Source organism: Onychostoma macrolepis, chromosome 09, assembly GCF_012432095.1.
Source record: "Onychostoma macrolepis isolate SWU-2019 chromosome 09, ASM1243209v1, whole genome shotgun sequence".
Lineage (NCBI taxonomy): Eukaryota > Metazoa > Chordata > Actinopteri > Cypriniformes > Cyprinidae > Onychostoma > Onychostoma macrolepis.
Window position 1 is genome coordinate 16784273 of NC_081163.1, and position 23159 is coordinate 16807431.

General features: G+C 36.4%; 1 protein-coding gene across 15 annotated transcripts; it reads right to left on the reverse strand.

Annotated features, from left to right (window-relative positions):
* Positions 1 to 651: 651 nt before the first annotated feature.
* On the reverse strand, positions 652 to 22809 carry lypd6b (LY6/PLAUR domain containing 6B). Of its 15 annotated transcripts, none has more exons than XM_058785995.1 (11): positions 22675 to 22809; positions 16927 to 16980; positions 9575 to 9624; positions 8518 to 8576; positions 8308 to 8387; positions 7002 to 7066; positions 5234 to 5320; positions 2811 to 2936; positions 2613 to 2711; positions 2372 to 2499; positions 653 to 2302 (listed from the first exon to the last, which is right to left on the reverse strand). In XM_058785995.1, exons 8-11 carry the CDS (start codon positions 2911 to 2913, stop codon positions 2132 to 2134), a joined length of 501 nt encoding a protein of 166 aa, XP_058641978.1. In that variant the 5' UTR covers positions 2914 to 2936; positions 5234 to 5320; positions 7002 to 7066; positions 8308 to 8387; positions 8518 to 8576; positions 9575 to 9624; positions 16927 to 16980; positions 22675 to 22809; the 3' UTR covers positions 653 to 2131. The 15 variants fall into 15 exon arrangements, with proteins under 15 accessions (XP_058641989.1, XP_058641978.1, XP_058641976.1 ...); XM_058785993.1 differs by having other exon boundaries at positions 16927 to 16987; positions 22675 to 22794; XM_058785997.1 differs by lacking the exon at positions 8518 to 8576.
* Positions 22810 to 23159: the final 350 nt, after the last annotated feature.

Here is a 23159-nt window from a genome sequence, read left to right on the forward strand (position 1 = left end):
ATAAGTCAGTGAAGCAGCTACACAGAAACCAAATCTAATTTCCTCTGCAACAATTTTAGAGGAAGGGCCATATGTCATGTTTGGTTTAGAGAGAAAAAACCCCTCATTATTCCAGACAGCAATGATATTAATGGTCCACGGCTTTGTGTCCCACACTGAGATCCTCTTGGGAATTTTTTTATTGTTCTCAGAGCTCTGGGGGGGGAAGTTGCTCTTTTGTGCTGTTTGAGGTTCAGCTCCCTCCTCCAAATTTAAACCTGGGCATTCTCATGTGAAAAGACAGTAACTGTTCTCAGATCAGCGTGGAAGGAATTTTAAAAACGTAGCCCTGCTGCTCATATACAAAAAGCACAGCGGTATGTTATAGATTAAAGAGACGAGAAACCATTTACACACTCAATCAACCCAATGAACGTAAACAAGACTATTTATCATAACTCACTTCAACCTTCATGGGAAGGAACACAACCGCGCTGTAAGGTTTGTACATTAACATCTATGAAACAGTTCTAGAACTAGTTTTTTTATACATATAGAATTTTCTGTTTATTACTTTTTTTCTTTCTTTTTTTTTTACATGCAATGACTCTAGATTTTTGGTAATGTAAAAATGAACTAAATTTGCAATTGCAAAAATTATATATCAAAAAGCGGTTGCTTATTAAAGTTGACAAATGAACAAATGAAAATGAAACTTTTCATGACAAGTGAAGGTAGCGATCAGTATTTTGATTTCGAGTTAAATTATCGAATAAGAAAAGAAAAATTCTATGTAGCAGTTCTTGATTGGATGGAGGCAAATCAGCTAAATGTAAACTTGCAGTAGGTTGTAGGTTGGTGGTACGGTTTATGACATTTTGATTAAAAATTATGAGGTTAATAAAATTTAAACATGAACAGATGAATTGTTCACAATAAGATAAATAAAATATATTTAGAAAACAGAGTGAATTTTCATCTAATGCCAGCTGTAGGGTAAATAATAGTAGCATAATAACTTAACATAGAATATTTGTGCATGGACACCTTAGGATTAGTTAAATATGGTCACGTTTTTATTTCTATTGGGACAGCAAAACATGACAGCATTTGCAAAAGTCAAGCCAGAATAGTTCGAAATGTACTTAATTTTAATTAATTTATCAGTGCTTTTACGTGATGCAGATCCATGTTCTTAAAGCACTGACATTTATGCGGCAATCCAGATCTCTTTTAGAGACATTCACACCATTTAGAAAACTAGAACAACACATCCCGCATCCTCTCATTGCTGTGCTCGGCCTGTGTGACAGAATCTGGGACCAGAGCCACAGGACCATCCCACATAGAGGCTTCTAATGCTCAAGTGTGTGAGCCTCAATTTGCTCAGTACAAATCCAGTGAGGCAGCATAAGTTAATTCCACTGCTTTAGTTGCTAAATGCTGTTTTGCAACCCGTCTGGTTCTCTGTCCTATTTAGCACGTCATTAGTAAGCAGTCATCACAAGCGGGACTAGTACTCCATTGACAGACCTTCCTGACACAGCAACTTCCTGTGCACACTGTTCCTCCACCGCTGAATCCACCAAAGAGCTATGGTTTGGCTGATTTGCATAGTCGAGTTGCCACTACACCATTTGGCTGCAAAATGCATCCTTCTCCACTCTAAGTCATTGTGTTTTCTAAAAGAATAAAATTATTTGCAAGTAATGTCTAAGTCGCATATTTCATTATATTATTGTAGATTATTCAGCGTCCAACTGTTTTTGAAGGGAGCCTCCAAGTGTGAAATTGACTTCTATTACAGCTGCAGACAGTCACTAGTGAGTGATCTTCTTCTTGTGGTGCTTTAACCAATCAGCCAAGCCATGATGTAATTTTTCCTGAGGCTCCAGGCTGATTAGTCACTGATCAGTCATGAGAACATCTGTGAGCCCATCAGCAAAGATGGCAAATCACATTCTTCCAGAGAATCCTGCAACATCCTGCCATTGAGATGAATGGGAATGCTGGCTTTCTCCTGCATGATATTACTGTGGCCTTAATGAAAACATCCATCTGACTGTATTAAAATTCCAGTGTGGATGACATCTCCTTTGTCTCAATGATTTGAAGCGCTGTTCATAACCGAACAGGTTTTTATGATTGAGGATCACAATGGTAGCAGTCCCATGAGAACTGGGACCAGCAGGATCACACAATCCCAGATCCGGAAAGTGGGTGCTGCTGAGCTGTGGGTTTGTCTCTGGGCAAACACTGCATTACTGTGATTGGTCGGCAGCTCTACGTTACAAACCATCCCTTCACAGCAAGATATGCACTCCTGCAAGACAGAAACACATTTTAAGAGATATTTTTGTATGAGTGGAATAATGTGTATGTGAATACTCACATGATGTGTATTTTTGTGATGTTTGCAGCCAGCTAACTGGCATTCTTCACGCACAGCACATCTTTTGGTAACAAATTTTGTCTTTCCATGGTGGTTGAAGTGGTGTATTGTCATACAAAATTGAGTATCTATAAATAAAGAAACAGGTTGTTAGGAATTTAAAAGGATATTTCTTAACAAAGTAAATCTAGAGACAACTGTGAAGATCTGAGAGCGGTGGGTTTGTGTTTAGTAAACTCACTCTGAGGACACCACACATCTTCTGCCCAGCGGTTACAGCTGTAGTTGTCTAAGGCCTGTTCACATGTGAAGCACTTGAAACTCTTGGGGTACGGGGTGGCTGCACAGACATGAACACTGTGTTATAGTATCGCTATAAAGTCACTGGAAGTTAAAATGAAAATGAATGAATAAAATGAACTGGAATAAACAAACTCACCTTCTACAGCAGGTATGATATTGTAGAAGTCAATGCTGTCACTTGTCACCAAATCAACAAGAAGCTGGACGAGAACAGTGACTAAGGCCAGTTCTGCTGCCATGTTTAAAACACTGATAGTGACTCCTAAAATAAACAGTTAAACAGATAAAACAGATAAAGAATAAACAGATAAAGTTTTAGTCTCTGACTTCCTCTTAATATATATTTTGTTATGCACCTCAATATTATAATTATTGGCATAGACTGGGCAAATACACACAACTTCTAATGCTTAAGTATGATGAACAGGAACCCATTTCTCAACAGCAGGAAATAGTACTTCACGTAAAAAGCAGATACATATTTATAAGTGGGATATGATGATCTTTTAATAAGAACAATAACACATTTTATATAGTTAATATATGTAAAATATACTTTTTTGTTACAAAAGTATTTAATATAAAAGAAAATTCTAACATTGATGCCTACAGCTCTAAGAAAACATACCTATTCATTCATATCCATCACAATTTCTTTTAAAGGGATAGTTCACCCAAAAATGAAATCCGAGAGCTTTCTGACCCTCCATAGACAGCAACACAACTACCACGTTCAAGGCCAAGAAAGGTAGTAAGAACATCATTAAAATAGTTAATGTGACATCAGTGGTTCAACCGTAATGTTATGAAGCTGAGAGAATATTTTTTTGAAAAAAAAAAACAATTTCTTCTCTTCCGTTTCAGTTTTTGATGCACGTTCACGAGAGTTGTGTTGCATTGCTGTCCATGCAGGGTCAGAAAGCTCTAGGATTTCATGTAAAATATCTTAATTTGTGTTCCGAAGATGAACGAAGGTCTTAGGGTTTGGCACGACATGAGGGTGAGTAATTAATAACAGAACTCTCATTTTTAGGTGAACTATCCCTTTAACAGAATAATGACAAATCATAAATGCCTAAATAATAGAACATAATTAGAGGTGATGGATGGATTCACACATTACTTCTTTTAATTACAGCAAAGGCTCATACTCTGAAGAAGTACAATCTATGAATTCTAATCATCCAAAAAGCATTCATTTCATGCATTATTCAATTTACTGAATGCGCTGGATTCACTAATATGTCCATTTGCATAAAGCCCTCTGGTACTTCAATTGCAAGTAGCTACATTTTTAAGCAGGAAACCAAAATCCAGCCTTATAACTGATGACGAGGGACTTAAGTCCCCATCCACGTCTTCCGCCCCCATATTTGAAATGTCTTGCACCTGCCCCTGGCATTTTAAGAAGCAGTAAGGCACGGTGACCTCAGAGGTTAATGATTAAGGCTGAACACATTCTCTGAGGACATTAACATGCTCTAGTGCTTGTTTCCATCAGTGTTCAGTTACACAGCATTGACAATCTCACTGTGTGATGGACGTTAGCTTACTGCGTAACTTATTTCCTGTCTGAATAAACATGAGAGCGCATCAGCGAAACATGCTGTGAGCAAGTTCTTTAAATACATTCACAATCTGAAAAATAAAGAAGTTTAAATTTCCCTTTTCAAATGACTTAAATCAAGCACTCAGCATCAGTTTAGTACACCGAAATCCACAGGCTCTACTTCATCTGTAGACAGCATATGGTTTAAAAGCAAACAGATGAGTGTCATTAATCTTGTGGCAGTGACAACCTACTCCTAAGGGTCTCTCTAGCAGAGTAAAGAGAGATCACACATATATAATGACTGACAGCACAACAGCAATCAGCTCCTCTGACCCAGAGGTTAAAACTCACACAGGGGCCTGCAGTCTGAAGCCTTTCAGCTCCAAACCTAAGTGTTCTTAGGTCACAAACCAGCCAGGGCACATGTAGGGACTTAAAAGCAGTTCATTAAGAGTGAAGAGCATAAAATGGCCATTTGCATGCATCTTTATTTTGGCATATTTATGCAGAATACAAAACCACACAAACATGCGCTCATTATTCCATAAACAAAGGCTGCGTTCTGAAACATGGTAGGATTTTAGATCAAAACCGTAGTCTAGTTTGATATTTAGATGCATTCTTTGAAAGTAAATGTCTTTAAGTGAAATGAAATGTGATGTAAATGAGTTCTAGAGGCCAGTGCTGTCTGACTAGTTTGAGAACTTCAGAGGCCTGTTGATTGTTTCAGTGATCCGTGAAGCCACCTGAATAACCAAGACTTTTAACATAGTAACTAAACATCTGTGAGAGTCCATCTTATAATTAATATTTAGAATTTACAAAGAAACCGATGCCTTACTAAAAACACATACTATAAAATAGCCTACTTATCCAATACAAATGTGAAATAATATAATGCAAAACATACCTTATTCACACAAAATAATGTTTACACAAAACATGAATAAATTTGAAAATCAAAATATAGAAAGAAAAAAGTAAAAAACAAAAAAACAAAGACTTACCTTTTGTCTGTATGGACAGCTTATAGGATTAACAGACCAAGTAGACAGATTCCCTGATAAATGTCCAAAGGATCCTGTCTTGACTAACTTTCAAAGGAAATGGAAAAGGAAAGAGAAAGCTTAGAAGTCATTTTCCATTTCAGCTCTCTCTCACAACAACAGAAAAGAAACCACCGACCCCAACCTCCTGACAACCCCCGCTTCTGATTGGACAGCAGGTGCATTGTGGGGGTGGAGCCTCTAGCCATTGTGTAAAGTCGGCAGTGTGGTGTCAAGCCAGTCTAGCCCATGTAATTAGCATTCACACAAATGCTTTTAGCACACACCCCATCCCCATAACCTCTGGAACACCCAGAACACTCTTCTACATTAATTGTCCACTACATGAGAGAATCGTGTACTGATTTTTGGTAAAGCTGATCAATACTAAAACCCACTAATGATATGAGGTACTTGATGATCTTTGGAGGTTTGCACAGTCAATTGCTTTATTACTTTGAAATCTCTAGCAGTGGAATTCAATTTATTCACTCTATTGTAAAAACTATTCTTGAGGATCTTACAGTACATACAATTTAAAATAACTTTTCTATTTATTTTATTTAATTTTCAGCAGCCATTAAGTACTAATTTAAAAAAACAAAAAACAAAAACAAACCTGACCCTAAACTTTAATGGTAGTGTATTATAAACCACCTACTTAGAGAGGTGGTAATTTATCATATCACAAATAAAGCTTTATATTTCAGAACCAAGCATCACCATGTTTAAACCTTCTGTCATGTACTTGCATGGTGAAGAAAATAAATTGTTGAATTTGAGCCAGGACTGCTAACGCATGGAAATGAGCAGTGATCGCCAATTTTTCTGTCTTTTTTTCACCATTGTGGCATTATGCAGGTTATTTAGACTTTAGTTCCTCAAGGGGAATTTACCTACTGTGATATACTTCGAACGAAATACAAATTAAATTATCTCTTTGATTTAATTGAATTAGATTGATTGAATTATATACAGTTTTATGTTTGCAACATAAGTGAATCTACAATTTGACCAACAGTATAACTGTGAGCAGCACCAATAGTTAGCAGTACATTATGTGTTATTCCTCTGTGAAGAGCTGCCATTGAGAGGTGAGATCAGCAGCGAGTGAAGTGAGGAAAAGACTGCTGAGTGTACAAATCACATCAACAGGAAATACAGGAGGCTTCATACTGTGTTACCACTGACTCTCCGATTCAATAAGAATTTCAAGTACTTTGTAAAATATATTATGGCCTTCTGCCAGTCCCCATAAAAAACTGCATGTGGAATATCAATGAAATATGATACAGCATTGCTCATATGATATCTTGTGTTCTAGCTGTCCCTCACGGCTGTCATAGTAAATATACAGCTGTGAAATCTTCATGTCTTGTGTAAATATCACACCACAGTGAGTTTTAGAGCATCCTTTGAGCTTTATACAAGCCTGATGTGCTGACAGGGTTAGAATTACAGGAATGTTCCCAGACTAACCAGAGCTTTTAAAAATCCCTCAAATTAATGGTGGATTATCCTTTGAATATCCAAATAAAACACTGGTGATACTCTCAAATAGATTTCTGAATATTTCACGACTGCCTTTTGGCCACAGACAGTTTGGTTTTTCCCATTTATGTCTTTCAGTGAAGGTTTAACGCTTTACGCTTTATGTCATGGCACTATTTCTATCAAAATAAGAAATGGTTCTTTAAACACATTTTAGTGGAGAATGCAAATCACCCACTGTCTCGCCTCCAGGGAAACCGTCTTCCACAGTGATGATTTCAAAACAAAGAGGCTCAACAGGATCTGAAACGAACAAATCAAGGACAAATTGTTGTGACTTCAGGGTCTTTGTTCAGTTAGTCTTAGAATTAATCAATTCACTATTTTTCATAAGCCAGAAAATAAATAAAAATGTAATTAATATGACTTTTCTTCAACTGACATGGCATAAATGATGAATAAATTATTTTCAGAGGCCTGACAGAAATGGACTCCATAGCTATTAAGAGTCTCTTACAGTCACATGATTCATTTATGTTTTATCCTTTGTTCTTTAGGTCAGGTAAAATTCAGACTGGGTTCATAATCAAAGGAGCTTAAATCTTTTCAAAATATAATTTGCAGTACTTGCAAACATTAATGCCAAAACAAGATATACAGTAGGCTATATGTCCAGGAATACTACATTGCTCTGTCAGCACTTTTACTGGAAGACATAGCTGACAGATTTACTACTTTGTTTTGAAACCAGCAGATTTCTGTCTCTTGACAGAGAAAAACAGGACACATGACATGCTCTTCTATAGGTGTTGATGGTCACGCCCTTCTCAAGGGCCGGAGGGCTTTTCTGATGGCCTGAGGGCCAGTGGATCCATTTCATTATATTATACAGCGCTCTATTTTTGCTTCTTTGAGGTTACAGTTGAAAAAAAAAGAGGAATGTGAAGAAACTGGAGAAGAAAAAAAAAGAGGCCTAAAGTATACATGAAATCAAATCTTAAAGGCTAATATTCAGATGTACTATACCAATCCAGAAATCATTTAGTAGCTTTTTGTCCTATGAATGGCATGATTTAATGTTCCTCAACAACCTTCTCGTAAATGTGATCCTAAGTCTAGCAATTTAAAAACAATTTGTCTGAACATGACGATAAAAAGAAGAAAACATTCCCACAGTTCACTTGGAGGCACCTGCATAGGTACGACCCAGATCCTGACCATTCAAGTGAAAAACACTTAAACCCACATGTCATGTCTTGAAATATCTCAGAACTGAGAGCTTAGCATGAATTAGAAAAATAAGCTTTAAAGACCTAAACGCCCCAGTTCCAGGACACTTTGAGGAATCAAATTTCTGTTGGAATATGGGTAGAAAGTGACATCAAAGCAATATTTATAAGACCTCCATGTTGCTCATTACACAGTAACACTGGCAGAATTTCAAGTACGCCACACTCAAGTGTGTGTATATTTACCAAGCTCATGAATCACCATGGCATAGCAACACTGAAAGAACAATACAAACATTAAAATGTTCCAGTTACCTGAGATTTCCTGTTGAGATCCTCAAATGGGTAAACACCTCCAATTTCTCTCTTAAACCACTTTCCTCCTTAAGAAACAGCTGATAAAAAAGGAAAAACAATTAGAGTAACCACAGAATTAAACCCATCTATCCAGACTGCTTACTTGACAAACATCTTCAATTCCTCTTTGGACTGAAAGAGTCCAGGAATTTTCCTACACAATCTCACCACATTTATATCTCCTTTGTCCTCCACTGGTCAGTGACTGGTTAGGTATGTGAGCCCACCTTCACAGGAAGACAGACTGTCATAAACACACCAGGTCAAGGATATAAACTCAAGGAGGCTTTGTGTGACTCCTTTTATTGCTCATTTGTGATTGGTGCCTTTCCCACTCATTTATCAATGCTGACCAAGTCAGCACACAGACATGTAGGTTGTAAAACACAAAGGCCCTGAGGACAATACACCACAACTCAAAAAAAGGGGGCTATTAGTACTCTGGTGGACTAAAAAACTATTTGTACTTCACATTTAAGTAATATTTTAAGGTAAATTACTGTATAATATTTATTCATATGACTGCATATCAGTTTATTTTATTTTTAAAAACTTATTTATATTATAAAGTCACTTTAAATAATAAATCTAACTCACAACTGCATTTGAACTCAAACAAAATGAAACAAACCAAAAAAATTAATTAATTAAAGGAGCTTCTGAAATAATTAGTACTGAGAAGAAAAGAAAGAAAATGAGCAGATCGTGGTAATTTATTTATTCCAGCCTTTATTTGTTGTTATCAAATGTGTTGTCAGGGAAGGATGTAGGCTAAAAGCTTAAATCTGTTAATTCTGTAAATCTATTACTGACTTGCATAGTCTTTTCCATCAACAGATCAACATCAGACTGGCAATTGTTCATTGTTATATAAAACTGTCATGTAAAGATTCCATTATATCCTTCAGGCCATGTCATGTGGATAGCGGAGGTGACGTACGGTAATAAATTCAGTATAATGCCTTTCAGTTATCCGATCAGGTCTAGTCGTGCCTAAGTGAGATTTGTGTGGAAAATCCCTGAGGTGTGTATTTATGTGTATGTGAAGATGAGGGTCATGGTAAGTTAGGATATAAAAAGCAGCTTGCAGTGGATCATTTTCACTTGTGCCATGGAATTTCATCTGAACTGAAAACCAGGACTAGTTGTTACACATTTAGTGAATATTTCTAAAGATTTTAGTCTTAATTTTTAAGTTGAAGTCAATTTCTGTTTAGGCACGTACCTTAATATCCTGACTACAAAAAGCCATTGAACATTTCCACTGTTGCTGTCCTGGAAAAACAGATACAAATCAGTCACTAATTTGCCAGTAGCAAAATGTAAACAATTAAGGGTTAGTTCACCCAAAATTGAAAATTGTCCTGTTATTTACTCACCCTCAAGGCATCCTAGGTGTATATGACTTTCTTCTTTCAGATGAATCCAATCGGAGTAATATTTAAAGTTGTCCTGGATCTTCTAAGCTCTATCATTGCAGTCAGCGGGTGTTTCTGTTACACAGTCCAAAACACGTAACATAAAGTGCGCAAATCCATAAAAAAAAATGTGCCTCACACGGTTCCGGGGATGAATAAGGGCCTCCTGTTGCGAATCCATGTGTTTTTGTAAGAATAATATCCATATTTCAAATGTAATAAACACTTTTCTCTCATTTTCGGTGTCTGTTGTACACGGAAGCTGGCGTTGCGTGATTAGTGACAAGCGAGGAGAGAGAACAAAACAAAACAAAACGCCGGTCATTAGAAGCACAAAACGAGGATTTGTAAGAAAAATGTTGGAGGATTTCGATATAAGCCAAGAGGAGACTGGTTTTCCTTTGGTAAAGCAAGGAAACTTTGCTTCCTTTGCTCCTATAAAAAACGTTGTTTTCTGCGAGACTCACACACGTATGTACTACGCCGGCGTTCTACGTCACCCGCTGGAAAGGCAGTAGGCTTGTTTGAGATGACATAAATCTGCGCAGAACCGATCACCGGTGATCACCGCGAAATGCATGCTGTTAAGAAAAGTGTCCGAGTTGCGTCCGCCTTGCTCTGATGTCATGCTGACGTGTGCCAAAAAGCTCTCGCGACGGCGAGGTGGCTGTGTCGGATTGAGCAGTCGCGCGCAGTTGCTCTCCACCGACTGCGCTAATCAAAAGCATGATGGGAAACGACTGACTGACACACAGCTTAATGCTCATTGGTTCAGACAACCGTGATGCTGCGTTCTCTTCTAAAATGTTTTATTTTTTATCTGATTTCATGCGATTATGTTTTTAAATTATGTCAGTGCGATCTCTGTGTGAGATATGTGATTGTTGTCATATTTCTATAAAAATGTAAAAATACATGTTTGTATTAAAGTAGAAATGGATGATAAATACGCATTTCAGCAGCACAGCGCATGAGTGTGAATAATGCGATATCCACCTTTGATCTTGTAGGTATCTGTTCCACTTTGAGAGCTCAGAACAGTCCGTTTTGACTGTGCTTATTTCACTCCTCCCCTCACTGCAGCCGCCTACATTTCAGGCGAGGCGAGGCGCATCTCAAACAAGCCTAGTCTCTGGCATACCTATCTATGGTCTCTCGCGAACGTGCATATGACAGATAGCGGAAGTTACACAAAACTGTTTATATTGTTTTAAATATGGATTATTATTATTTTTTTTACAAAAACGCATTGATTCGCAAGAGGAGGTCTTTATTCAAACCCCCCCCCCCCAACCTGTGAGGAACGTTTTTTTATGGATACGTGCACATTATTTTACGTGTTTTGGACTGTGTAACAGAAACACCCGCTGACTGCAATGATAGAGCTTAGAAGAGCCAGGACAATTTTGAATATTACTCCGATTGGATTCATCTGAAAGAAGAAAATCATATACACCTAGGATGCCTTGAGGGTGAGTAAAACATGGACTAATTTTCATTTTTGGGTGAACTAACCCTTTAATGAAACAGCAAAAAAGTAAAATATTTGAAAACAAAAAAACTATAATAAATCAATTATATACTTCAATCAATTATGTATACCTTTCCAACATTTAAAATGTGGCAACTTCTTCCAACAACTGATATTTATGAAAAATAATCTTGTCTTTGTTCATTCATTCAGAATACTGCTTTTGTGACAACTTCCTAGTTGTCTGAACTAGCTGTGACTTGCTGTTCAGTTTACTTAAATAACAATGAATAACTTAACAAATCTATAAACTTCAAATGATTATAGAAAACGTAAATTTAATACTTAACATCTTGGCTAACAAAGGCAAATTCTCATATAATGAAAGGATATATTTTCAAGGAAATTTTTCACATCTGACATAAACTACTGCTCAAAAGTTTCAATGAGTCAATAAGATGCAGAAAACACCTTTGCTGTAAAAGATCAGAGGAGTGAGCCACACCATTTGGCACCTGCACTGAACCGGGAAAAAGGTTTCAGAAAGGGAAGCCGAACGTCTCCTTCCACAGCAATTTTAAGGGCTCAACGGCCACCCTGGTAAAATTACACACTTCTCATATTTCACGTAAAATTTCTTTGTGGGCCCTTTCCCATGTATTGATTACTTTTTGGTACGTGACACCTAAAAGCAGCTTAGAAAGCTTTGAAGAAATTCTGAGTATGTGCATTTGGTGTCTCAACCTATTCTAGCTGACCTAGCCCTTCATTAGTCCATCCAAGTTAAAATTAGGGTCTTTCTAAAAGAATACTCTCAAAAGTCCATCATGAACTGAGAAGCAAATTGGTCTTCAGTCCCAAAGACCTTTAGACCACTTAGACCAACTGCCTTCCATAATTAACATATTTATTATTTAAATTTTCAATTTAAGAACAATTCAATACAATCTCATAGTAACCAGTGCATAACAAATGTGTATAGCTTATCTGTGCATGCAGAAGCAGAAGTATCCCTTTTCCAAGGTTCATATGTTGAGAAAGGAACCCTTGAGTGTCAGCCTCTCTCATTACATGGGGGTGAGAGACCAGGGTCTGTTTAATTGGCCAACTGATTACAGCGCATACGCTCTTTCGCTCCCCCCGTTCTCCTGCAGACTCTCAGAAGCCTTCCTGTTCTCTGGCCTGCAGGTTCAGAGATCAGAGCCCTGCAACAAGGGCTTCCTTTGTGTGCTTCACTGGGCTGGGAAACGGAGATGAGTTTGTCCATTTGCCTCTGAGGCCACAGCAAGGACTGGATGGGGCCCTGGGAGAAACGTGGGCTCAGGTATCACTAACGGCAGGTGAAGCATATGGCTCTGAACTGATATCTAACTGGATGAGATCTGGCAAAATCCAGCATGACCGTAGATGTTCAAATTATTTGGCTTACAGTGGAGCCAAGAAAGTTCTTAAGGTTTATAACATCGGTCACACTTAATTTTAAGGTCCAGTTCTCACTATTAACTGCGACTTTTCCCTCAATAAACTCCTAATTACTGCTTATTAATAGTTAGTAAGGTAGTTGTTAAGTTTAGGTATTAGATAAGGATGTAGAATATGGTCATGCAGAATATGTGCTTTATAAGTACTAATAAACAGCCAATATGCTGGTAATATGCATGCTAATAACTATAAGCAACTAGTTAACAGTGAGAATTGGTCTCTATACTAAAGTGTTACCATAACATTTTTACACACACAAACTACAACCCCAATTTCAGAGAAGTTGGGACATTTTGTAAAATGCAATAAAATCAAGAATCTGTGATTTGTTCATTCTCTCTAACTTTTATATAATTGACAAAAGTACAAAGAAATGATTTCCAAAGTTTTCACTGACCAATGTAAATGTATTTTGTAAATATGAACAAATTTAGATTTTGATGGCTGCAACACACTCCAAAAAAGTTGGGACAGAGTCATGTTTAACACTGTGTCATATCATCCTTCCTTTTAATTACAATGTTTCATTGTTTGGGAATTGAGGATACTAATTGTTAAAGTTTTGCAAGCAAAATTATTGTCCAGTCTCGCTTGATACAAGACTTCAGCAGCTCAACAGTCTGTGATTGTCGTTGTCTGATTCTCCTTTTCATGACTGGTCATACATTTTCAATTGGAGACAGATCGGGACTGCAGGCAGACCAGTCTAACACATTCACTCTATCTCTACGAAACCAAGCTGTTGTAACACATGCAGAATGAGAGCTGGCATTGTTTTGATCAAATAACTATGGACTTCCCAAGAAAGACATCATCTTGATGGCAGTATATATCTCTGTACAATCCTAATATATGCCTTCATGCCAATAGTACCTTCGCACATATGCCAGTCACCCATGCTGTTTGCTCTGCTGCACCCCCATACCATGACAGACGTTTGCTTTCACTTCTGTCGCTAATGAAAGTCTGGATGGTCCCTTTGGTCTTTGGGACTGAGAACTCGAAATTCATTTTTCCCAGAAACAAGTTGAAATGTGGACTCATCTGAGTACAGCACTCATTTTCACACTATCTTTTTGACTATCTCGAGATGAGCTCTGGCCCAGAGAACCTGGTAGCATCACCGCATAGAATTGATGTTTAGCTTTCTCCTAGAGTAACAGATATTCAAGTTGCATTTATTGATGCAGCAGCAGACTGTGGTAAATGACAGTGGTTTTCTGAAGTACTCCTGAGCCCATGTAGCTATATTTAACACCGCAGCATGACGGTTTCTTATGCAATGCCATCTGATGGCTCAAAGATCAAGCACATTCAACTGAGGTTTTCTGGCTTGCACTACACGTACTGTAATTTCTCTGGATTCCCTGAATCTTTTCACAATATTATGTATAGTACTGGGTGAAAGACCTAAATTCTTTGCAATTTTGCATTGCAAAATGTGATTTTTGTGATTTTGTAAAATGCAATAAAATCAAGAATCTGTGACTTGTTCATTCTCTTTAACTTTTATATAATTGACAAAAGTACAAAGAAATGATTTCCAAAGTTTTCACTGACCAATGTAAATGTATTTTGTAAATATGAACAAATTTTGATTTTGATGGCTGCAACACACTCCAAAAAAGTTGGGACAGAGGCATGTTTAACACTGTGTCACATCATCCTTCCTTTTAATTACAATGTTTCATTGTTTGGGAATTGAGGATACTAATTGTTACAGTTTTGCAAGCAAAATTATTGTCCAGTCTCGCTTGATACAAGACTTCAGCAGCTCAGGTTTTCTGCCTTGCACTACATGTACTGTGATTTCTCTGGATTCCCTGAATCTTTTCATAATACTATGTATAGTACTGGGTGAAAGACATAAATTCTTTGCAATTTTGCATTGCAAAATGTGATTTTTGTGATTTTGTAAAATGCAATTTTTGTTTGACACTTCTCTCATGAAATTTGGCACAAAGTGATGAGCCATGATGATCCAGCTTTGCTTGCAAAGACTGAGATACTCCTTTTATACCCAAACAGGATACCCTCACCTATTCCCAACTCACCAGATTACTGTGAAATGTTTCAAAACAGTTTAACGTGGATATTCTATAACCTTTTCACTTTTATTTAGCCTCTGTCCCAACTTTTTTGGAATGTGTTGCAACCATCAAAATCAAAATTTGTTCATACTTACAAAATACATTTACATTGGTCAGTGAAAACTTTGGAAATCTTTTCTTTGTACTTTTGTCATTTAAATAAAATTGAAAGAGAATAAACAAATCATAGATTCTTGATTTTATTGCATTTTACAAAATGTCCCAACTTCTCTGGAATTGGGTTTGTAGATGATTTATGATTAAATTAAAAAAAAAAGAATAGCTGTTTCAAAGCCGGTCCAATCTGCATTCTGTAATATTAAGGTGTAGCTCTTAAGGATATTGACAGATTCTTAATAATTTTATATAAATTCTTGCAGTTATTTGTCCTATGAGTTTTTACAGCAGAACATTAAGGAAATATATGAATGCACATATACTTGCTTGATGTACTTGCATAAACATACTAGCTTGAGAACAAACTTCCTTGGTGTGCCAGGCAAGCACGTCTGAGCTTCTGTTTACCATATTTGATATACTCTATGTATGTGTGTTAATCAATGTTTATATGCGAGTATAAAACTAAATTACATCTGTTCATCATATTAAGTGACCATGTCTCTTCGATGAAACCACTTGATCCACATTTTTACGATTTCTTGACTTTTTGAAGTGTGAAAATGTTAATTATTATTATTATTAGACTTTATATGGATGGGCAAAAATGATGAGAAAATATAAAATTCATCTTCATTTCTACTCCGAAAAAGAATGTAAGTCTTATGGATTTGGAACAACATAAGAATAAATAAACAATGACAGAATTTTCATCTTTGACTGAATTATCTCTTTAAATCATCACTTATTTTATTCAGAACAATTCTTCATGTTGCACTTTGATTAGTCTAAGGCCTGGGTTTTCAACCAGACCTTTATCCCAAAAACAACTGTGAAAAATGTGCTTTATATATGGTCTATTCACTGACTCAATAATTAGTAAACAAAAGGGGGAAAAGGAGCAAAAGTGTTGCCAAAGAAAGATATGAACAAAATAAAAGTGAAGCTGACTAAAATAGTCACAACTCAACCTGACTACACAGAAGACGACATTCACTGACATCCTAAACTAATAGAGTAAACAAAGATAAATGAGTCTATGTGCTGCACAATGTGATGGGTCCCTTATTCACATCCCAGCACAAGAACTGATACACACAGCAAGGAAGGCAGTGGGCCAAGCCTCCACACAATAGTAGGTTTGAAACTCACAAAGGACTCACAAAATAGATTTTAAACAAAACTTGCCAGCGAAAGGGTCTAAAAAATACGTTCCTAGTCTTGTTCTTTTTATTTAAAAAATCCCCTTCGGAACAGGTACAGTACAGTGTGTTTGGTTATCATGAATAGATAGCTGGCAGTTGTTGGCAATGAATGGCAGAAAGAGTAATCAGGAGATTTGCAGAGAAACAGATACACCCCAAAGGGCGTAACACTTCACTTTCCTAAAATGTGCTGCTTTTGTAATCACCAAGATATGAATTAATGTACTTCTTTTTGCATTTGCTAATCATAAAACTACACAACCCTTTCTGCAAACATTGAAATTTAGTCATAATCTGAGAAGTTAAATTTAACATAAGTGCTAATAATTGGGTGTAAATGAGTAATTCATGGGACTGAATAATTTGATTTTGTCAAAAGCTGCTTATTACTCTTCTAGAACGTTTCTATTCATGCTTAATTAACCGGTCAGAGTGCTTCATCTAAAAACACACTGGGTTCAGAAGTCCAGACCTAAGTGCCTATTACTCTGGCCACTGCTTTCGACGCATCTGATTTGTGGGTGTGCGGATCTAATCTCCTGAGATGATGAGAGATTGGGTTCTTTTCCAAAGTGCTCTCGTCAAGTTAAGATTAAATAGACCCTTTAGCTGTCTCACCTGGGACTGTGGCCAAGGTAACTGAATAGAGATGCCTGGACATTTATTCTGTGTGAGAGTCTCCCTGCATTCTCAGGATCTGATGAGGATTACAGTGCTCTTATTGAAGAGAGCAATGAGATGGAATGCAGACTGTGCTAAGTGTCATAATACTGCAGAGGTCATGAGCAGTTTACCTGAAGAATGAGAAGAAGGTGGAAATACAGCATGCCCTGATCTGCAGACTGCGACTGTTGGCTTAAATAGATAGTGTTATAAATGACAATTTGTGCTCAAACTACAAAATACAGTATTTTTCACATAGTGCCTAGTTTGAGAAATTAAATAAATAAATAAAATAATAAAATAATACTTATATATATATATATATATATATATATATATATATACACACACACAAAACTTTAAAAATATAATTAAAAATCTAAATATGAACCAAACTATACTCACTTCAAATATATATAGGCTACTGTATATATCTAAATACACGCACAAACATTAAAAATATATTTAAAAATCTAAATATGAACCAAAACATAGCCTACTCACTTTATATATTTGATCAAACATAGAGTATAACAGTAATATTGCAAAATATTATTCAAATTTAAAGGAACCGTTTTTTATTTTTTAATTAAATTTAACTTATTCCTGTACTGGCAATGCTGAATTTTTAGCAACAATCATTTCAGACTTCAGTGTCACATGATCCTTCAGAATCATTCTGATATGCCATGTTTGGTGCTTAAGAAACATTTTTTTTATTATTATCAATGTTGAATTCAACTGTTTATTTTTGTGGATATTTTTTTTTACAATTCTTTGATGAATAGAAAATTCAAAAGAACTGCATTTATTTGAAATAGAAATCTTCTGTAACTTTATAAATATTTTTATTGTTACATTTGATCAATTAGGCCTAAATGCATCCTTACTGAATAAGATTATTCATTTCTATTAAAAAAAGTACAAACCCCAAATTACTAATAACATATACATACATAAACCCAGTAAAATTTCAAGAGCGATGTAAATGGACGAACACTTGCATTTGAAAATGGTATTTGCAAGCCATAATGTTGCAGATGGACACTTTTTTACCCAAACTATGAAACACCTTATCAAATATACATCTAATTTCTTGGAAGTTGCATTCAAAATCTACTTAGCTCAAAAAATCTAGCCCTCTCAGTTCGAACAGGCATGATTTTCCTTACAGGCAAGGATATTTGATCCTATTCATTATGAGGGGAACCGCCTAGACGCCAAGATGTTTCGGGAAAATTGTACATAGTAAATAATGAACAAACTCTCCTTATAAGGGAGGACCTATTCTTCAAATATATAAAGAGTTTATTCTAGATACTCAACTTTTTGGAGATAAAAGAGTATGTGTTTCTCATCCATGACCCTGGGGATCTCTATTGTTATCATGACCTTGAGGGCAAGAGCGAGTGACCCTCTCCTGTCATTCTACTTGGTGACACTGCGATAGTCCTGACACACAGGGCCTCGGGTCAGGCTTATCTCCACGCTTGACCATCCCCAGTCATTCAAGGGGGATGCACCTTAGTCAAAGCACATTCACGTTTTTTGCTTTTCCATTTTTTTTTTGCAGAATTGGTATCTTCAGGATGTAATCATAGAGCAGAATAGTAACTACTACAAACGACCTCTTTAAACCTGAATGTATTGGTCTAAACACGCCCACAGTGAGGCAGGGCCTGTCAGGGTAGTCGTTAAAAAGTGGGGCACAAAAAATACAAGTCGGAACCTTTCTATGAACTGAAACGACATCTTTACATCATTCCTTGAGTTAGAACATGACATAACTAGAGTCATGTGATACCAGATACCAGATTGATGAAGACCCACTTGTGAGTTCTGAGCTCCCTCTCAAGTCAACTGTGAAGAGCTGATATTCATGACTCACTCTAATGATAGACCGCAGTAAAATAGCTGAGCTCTTAGCTATCATAAGCACCACTTCAGGGAGTAAAACAACCCTGTGTTTAAAGTACATCCAAACACCTATTAAACAAAAAGATCTCCGCAAGTCATCCATAAAGGAACACAACCACTCAAAAATGTGGAAAAACATGAGCATCCAAAACAAATAAGGGATGAATCTTCTCCTGAAATTACAGTATCTTTGCAATGCAAACTTGAAAAGAAGTAGTTTGACAATGAGCACAATGCCGTGTAAGTCAGTCAACAGCAGCTGCGACCTCTAAGATCATCAAGCCTTCGTGCCATCTGTCCCCCTTCATCTGTCCACAGCAACAACGATCCTTCTGAATCAAAGAGGGCAAGCAAACAAGGCTCTTACTCTCTATGCAAGTGATAAAAACGTAATTGGTGTGCTATGCAGCCACTCTTAAAATTCCACAGTAATTGCAAAGGTCTGAATCAGGACCAAAACAGTCATGTGGCTTTGATCAAAACGATTTTATGTAGAACATCCTAAGCAAAGTATTGACTAAAAATTTGAGACAAGGATCCAACTGAATTGATGCTGCATGGAAATGGCACTTACAATTACTTAGACACCATCTCTTTAAATTATAATTGGTTTGCTAAATCTTTTTGTCTGGGTTTATACATTTATTTAAAAAAAATACATAAAAAATGGAATTCATAAAAACACTAACTCTAATACACCTCTTCTGTGATGAGCATGTTTTTAAATTCTTTTTCTTTTTTGGAAGCTGTATATAGACAATTGGCAGAATGGTAACAGCCGTGGGTAATCACAACGTGCCGATATCCAGCCATATTGCACTGCTACTCGTGTGATATTATGTTTATACAACACTACTAATTTGAAAACGTCACTTTAGAATTAGTGGTAACACTTTATTTTAAGGCCCAATTCCCACTACTAACTACATATTACTACCATATTGGCTGTTTATTAACACTTATAAAGCACAGATTGATTCCTTATTCTGGGCGACCATATTTTAGATCCCTTAATCCTACCCAATACCTAAACCTAACAACTACCTAACTAGCCATTAATAAGCAGCAAATTAGCAGTTTATTGAGGGAATATGTGTTCCCTATTCTACAGTGCTTCCAAGCTAGTAATGAAGGAATGTTAGATTTACCCAAAGCAAATTATATCTCATGTTTAAGCACTATAGAGACATCAGAGCCAGCAGTAAATTCCAGAAGATCTGGCCGAGGTTAGGCTTCTCTTGGTGGGTTCATGAGTGCTGAACAGCCGCTGACGCCCTGAAGCTCACATTTCCGAAAACATCGAAGCAAATTTTCAAATGGATGTTATCTTTATTAACAAACTGCATATTTGAAGTCCAAACAAGTACATTATCACCTAAAAAAAACTCTTAAAACTACATTCCGTTAACACAAAAACAGTATTATTTATAAAATGATAGTGGATTTGGGCATCTGCCTTGACACTAGCTGTAAGAAATACAGCAAGCAGAGCGATACAAACGGTGAAACAGTTGGAGTTCTGTTATCACTAGAATATTGCACTCCTCTCAGCCAATCAGATTTGAGGACCAGGAAGAACTGTTGTTGTTCGATATTTTTATATGTATATATATATATATATAAAAATAATATAAATGATTTATATTTGCACTGGACCACAAAACCAGTCTTAAGTGTAAATTTTTAGAAATTGAGATTTATACATAATCTGGAAACTGAACAAATAAGCTTTCCATTGATGTATGGGTTGTTAGGATCAGAGAATATTTGGCCGAGATACAACTATTTGAAAATCTGTAATCTGAGGGTGCAAAAAAATAAAAATATTGAGAAAATCGTCTTTAAAGTTGTCCAAATTAAGTTCTTAGCAATGCATATTACTAATCAAAATTTTTTGATATATTTACGGTAAGAAATTTACAAAATATCTTCATGGAACATGATCTTTACTTAATATCCTAATGATTTTTGGCATAAAAGAAAAATTGATAATTTTGATAATTAATAATTGCTACAAATATACCCCACCGACTTAAGACTGGTTTTGTGGTCCAGGGTCACAAATAAACAAACAAGAACAGAAAACACAATAAAAAAGCTAAAAATAAATAGTATTAAATAACACTGATATATTCAAGGCATAAGGAAACTATATTAATGTTTTTTCTGTCTACACAAAGTAAACCTAAATGTGTTACAAATGCCACAAGCTAGATTACACACAAGGTTTTTGCAAAGATTAAATAAGTGAGGGAGAACCCTTCAGTCTTTGGGTTTAGTGATGCGTAGTGCAAACCAGGGTTTGAATGACAGGACGTGACCAGTTCATCTCTATCTTGTGGGCTCCTCAACACACTGTTAATGACAGTCTGACTCTCGATTGCACAGATACATGGCAGCTGACAGCAGAATCTGATCCCCGGGTAAGACTGAGCTTTCACTGACAGACTAATGGAAGAGAGGGAGCCTCAATGATATCTTGAGGAGTTGAGGGCCACATCAAAGACAACAATCCTGCCTGTGATCTGCTAGTGTCCTCCAGTTCTACATGAGAGCGGAGATGAGTGATGGCTGGGGTAAGAAGAGAGGAGGGGCTCTCGATCACTTCCCTATGAGAAATTACACATGGAGGAAGAGATGCAGGGGACAATGTAGTGGAAGTGAGGGCCACAAGAGGTTCTGATCACAATATAATCATTTGGACCTGTACCATCAAAATGAGCTGATATGATATTCTCAGTCCCTGGGAGTCACATCAGCAGATTTGTGTTTATAAAAGATATATTTTATTGATCCTGTTCTGTGAATAACCACACAACAGCTGTGTAACCACTACACAGTTATAAACCAACTGCTTTCAAAACAGGTGCTATGCCATCTTGAAAAGTCAGGAACGAGAATGTATCTAGAACTGTGTTCTCTTATAATGTGGTCACCTTAACTGGAGAATATATTTTGCGTTCATTAAAATCATGTATGAAGGAAAGACCCCAGGACAAGTTGTCACTGTTGTTATATGGGTTTAAAGGGGAAATTCACAGCTGGAAAGATGAGATTTTAATAAAACTGGGCTGTCTATGCAGAATGAATAAATAAATACAAAATTGGCTATGATGTTTCCTTCGCCCCAAAAACTTCATTTCAACTTTAATTAACTTTGATTTTGCATTTGTGTCATCCAGATGACTTTTGTTGGCGAATCAACCCAGATATCTGGGTTCAATGGGATTTTTTTTTTAAAGCAATGCTAATGAAAGGTGGTTTCAAACACCCAAGTAAAAACTAAAAGTAATAATAATAATTAAAAAAGTGAATTGTCAACCAAACTAATATTCCAGCGATTTTTGATATTGCTTAAATAACTATAATGAAGGACAAGGGTATTTGTCATAAATGTCACATGTTGTAATTTTATAAATAATTAAAAATGAATTATAAATATTTTAACATTTTGTATGCCTTTCCATTTCTTCTGTTTTATTATTATTTTGTCATAATTTATTTATTGATCAAATTATGAAGAAAAAAATCTACTTGCCTACTTTGTATATTGTGGATAATGGCATTTTGATTTTAAATACAGTGTCAACACGAACATATCCCAACGTGCTTCAATGAACTGCATTTACTTTTTTGCAGCCAAGAGGTGTGTCAGAAAAAGGATGTTATAAAATAACATCACGCTGAATGTTATATTCAGTGAAATAAAACGTGTGACAACTAGCCCCGGTCTGCCCCGTTTGAAGCTGTGAAGGACAGGGAACTCAAACTGAAGCGAAGCTCTTGCTCAGGTGGTCACTGGATAAAAGATTTAGACTAACATCATGTAAAAGTGTCTAACGTTAAATAATGAGTCACGCTGTGTTGGCGTTTCGTTCATGAGTTTGGTTTTGGCAAAGAGATCTTGCGTTTGTCCCATCGAATTTTAACGGTCAAACTTAAAGAGCTCAAAGCATACTCACCGTCGACGTGTGTGACTTCATTCACATGCACAGAAATAAAATCACATCTCCTTGTGTTATGTGAAGGTCACCCGCATCCCCTCTGCGACGCGGGACCACACTGCGCCCACAGTCAACTACAAATGAGTGCGTTGAGGTTTTTCGCTTCTCACCGCTCTCACAAACACAGTCTCTGATTGGTCGACTGGTCCCGAGGTTAGGTTTCCTCTTCTTCTTTCTTTTGAATCGAATCTTTAATGAATCGATTGAACCAGTTCACATGGCTAAATGATTCGTTAACTTGATAAAAAAAAAAAAGTACCTGCTACATTATGGATTTATTAAATAATTTTAGTCCATGTTGTAATTATATTAATTATTATATTAAAAATTTGAACCTATTTAGCTACGATTCTTTGACACGAACTGTTCAAAAGAATCGATTCGCGAAAAAAAGTGTATTGCCTTTATACTGTTCTTTACAGTCACCACTCAACACTATATAT